Source organism: Montipora capricornis, chromosome 9 (genome assembly GCF_036669925.1).
Source record: "Montipora capricornis isolate CH-2021 chromosome 9, ASM3666992v2, whole genome shotgun sequence".
NCBI classification, from domain to species: domain Eukaryota; kingdom Metazoa; phylum Cnidaria; class Anthozoa; order Scleractinia; family Acroporidae; genus Montipora; species Montipora capricornis.
This window is the reverse complement of record NC_090891.1, coordinates 8456596-8459095: the sequence shown is the minus strand read 5'-3', so window position 1 is coordinate 8459095 and position 2500 is coordinate 8456596. Positions and strand designations below refer to the sequence as shown.

Here is a 2500-nt window from a genome sequence, read left to right as displayed (position 1 = left end):
AACTTGTCGCAGAGACATGTCGCTGCGACTTGTCGCCTAGTGTGTCCCGGCCTTTAGGCTTAATCAAGAAACGAGTGCTATTTTCTTCACACAATCTCGTGAAAAGTGTAGTTAACCAAACCGTAAACTGAAAGCGAAAATGTTAAAGAGTGCTTGGACCTAATCACTGCAACGAGTGCTATTTTCTTGACACGATCTCGTGAAAAATTTAGTTAATCTAACCGTAAAATTCACAATTGATCACTACTTAATTCGCGAGTCACGCTTTAAGAACGAGAAATACTATTTTGAATAAATTACATACTTCAACTTGAATTTATCAAAACTAGTGCAGTTGCCTGCATTGGTGGACACAATTCAACTTATGATGTGTGTCAGGTTTCACTTGTTTTTACCAGGGTTTAAAAACGGTACGCACCCTCAAGTTAAAGAACTCTCTATGAGATCTTTACTGGTTTCATCATTGTACTTCTAGGAATCTAAAAAGTAAAGTATTATACGGATGCTAGCTGAGTTCAAGCCGGATTGTAGTGATATTTTAAATTGCATGATATAAATCATTGTTTATAAAAAATACATCTCATCTGTCTCTAAATACTTTTTTTAGACCGCAGAAACAACTTTCTTAAGTATCCAAGATCACTTATCGACTCTCTTGGAACTCCATATGATTACGGAAGCGTAATGCACTACAGCAGTCGTGCATTCTCGAAAAACGGAAGACCAACTATAGTGGCTAAGAAACCAGGGGTATGTGAACATAATTTGCTCAGAGTGGCGAAACTTAAGCCCTTTTATTACCATCCTTTTAGTAGAGGGATGCCGTTCTACAAACGTCTTTGAACCTATAGAACTTTGCCCACACTAGTAAAAATGTTTGGTTACATTTCTTTTTAAAATATCTCTCATAAATATCTTATTGCAAGAATGACTGGTGATTTTAATTTCTACCGGCGTGGATCTGTGAATGAAGAGTATCTGATCGATCCTTACAAACAAGTAAGATTGATTGTCGGTCTATCTCAGCCTAGAAATCTTTGATCCTTGCCCTAATCGCCTTAAACTTAGTCATCAATATGACATGCAAGGGCTATTTTAGAAGTAATTTTCTATTATTCTTCCCGGCTATAAGGTTTCAGTTTAGGACTGTAACGATGTGTGACGAGCACCCCGTTTATATTTTAGTGTATATTTGCCAAGTGATGAGCCGCCATTCCAGCCCTATGCGGCGCAAAGCGCTAGGAAAGAGTTCAGCCAAACCCTTTCCGTGCATACGGAACCCGCGCCTGCAGTGCGCGCGGCAGTAAAAACTGTGCTATCCTGTCAATCCTTTGCCCTTTCACTGGAAACGGTGTATTTCCGTGCGCCGTGCGTTGTTGTCCATCTACGTTGTCGAAAGGACGGCATCATTGCGAAGTTAACACAAATAAGTACACTATAAACGCAGTTTTGACGTCTTTTCACACTTTATTCGAAAATACTACACTGAATTCGTCAGAAATTAGTTAGAAAAAGCGTAAATAACAGCCAAAGCAAAACAGCTGACGTTCGAATTGCCGCTCTCTGGCACCCCAGTTTTGGCGCCAAAGTTTGTTGACAAATAAGTTGCCGCAAAATCTTTTTAATGGTTTTCTGGCTCTTTTATTTCTAGCAATTGACGTGACGTCGGATAGCACAGTTTTTCCCGCTGGCTGAATTCTGATTGGCCAATTTAAATTTCAGTAGCTCTTACCGTATGCAAGATTATGATCACCACCGAGCTAAATAAAGAAAATACAAAGCATTGTTGGGTCAGAAAATATACAGGCGCCCCAAGCTCAGTGTGAGCATGGCCGACAAAAATATAAGGATTTGTATGGGAATTCTACGGTGGCCGAGAAGTGCGCCCCGAATTCAAATCACTCACTCCGAATTCGGAACACTCACACCAAATTCGAAACGCTCACACCGAAAGCGAAATCACTTACACCGAATTCGAATCACTCACCGAATTCGAAACACTCGCACCGAATTCGAAATCGAAACACTCACACCCAATTGAAATCACTCACACCGAATTCGAAACACTCACACCGAATTCGAAACACCCACACCGAATTCGAAATCACTCACTCCGAATTCGGAACACTCACACCAGATTCGAAACGCTCACTTGATGAATATTCCCACAAACATGAAATACTGGATTCTGCATTGTAAATAGAATATTTGAGTCGCAATTTACTTCCACAAAAGAATTAAGAACAGCTTTCCGCAACTTATTTTGGTGGTCTAAATCATCCCATGATGCATTGCTCAAAGTCATTACCCCACGTCACGATCATTGCAACACGCATACCTATCGAAGCATTGAATTTCTCGTCAATATGAAAATGGTGCGCATGTCCCACAGGAACCCTGTCAAGAGTTGTGTTGCTGCTCGCATCTCTAGCAGCAATAACACAATAAAGAAAAAAGAATGAAACGAATCGAAGAAATAGAAAAAGATATACAAGAATTT

At 40.1% G+C, this 2500-nt stretch overlaps 1 protein-coding gene across 1 annotated transcript in view; it reads left to right on the top strand.

The window, feature by feature from the left end:
- The window catches only part of LOC138015095 (high choriolytic enzyme 2-like), a 67100-nt gene that overhangs the window by 39483 nt on the left and 25117 nt on the right, over nucleotides 1-2500 (top strand). Inside the window, exon 6 of the mRNA XM_068862012.1 lies at nucleotides 608-750. Coding sequence (XP_068718113.1) covers nucleotides 608-750 — 143 coding nt within the window. The remainder of the gene's footprint in view (nucleotides 1-607; nucleotides 751-2500) is intronic.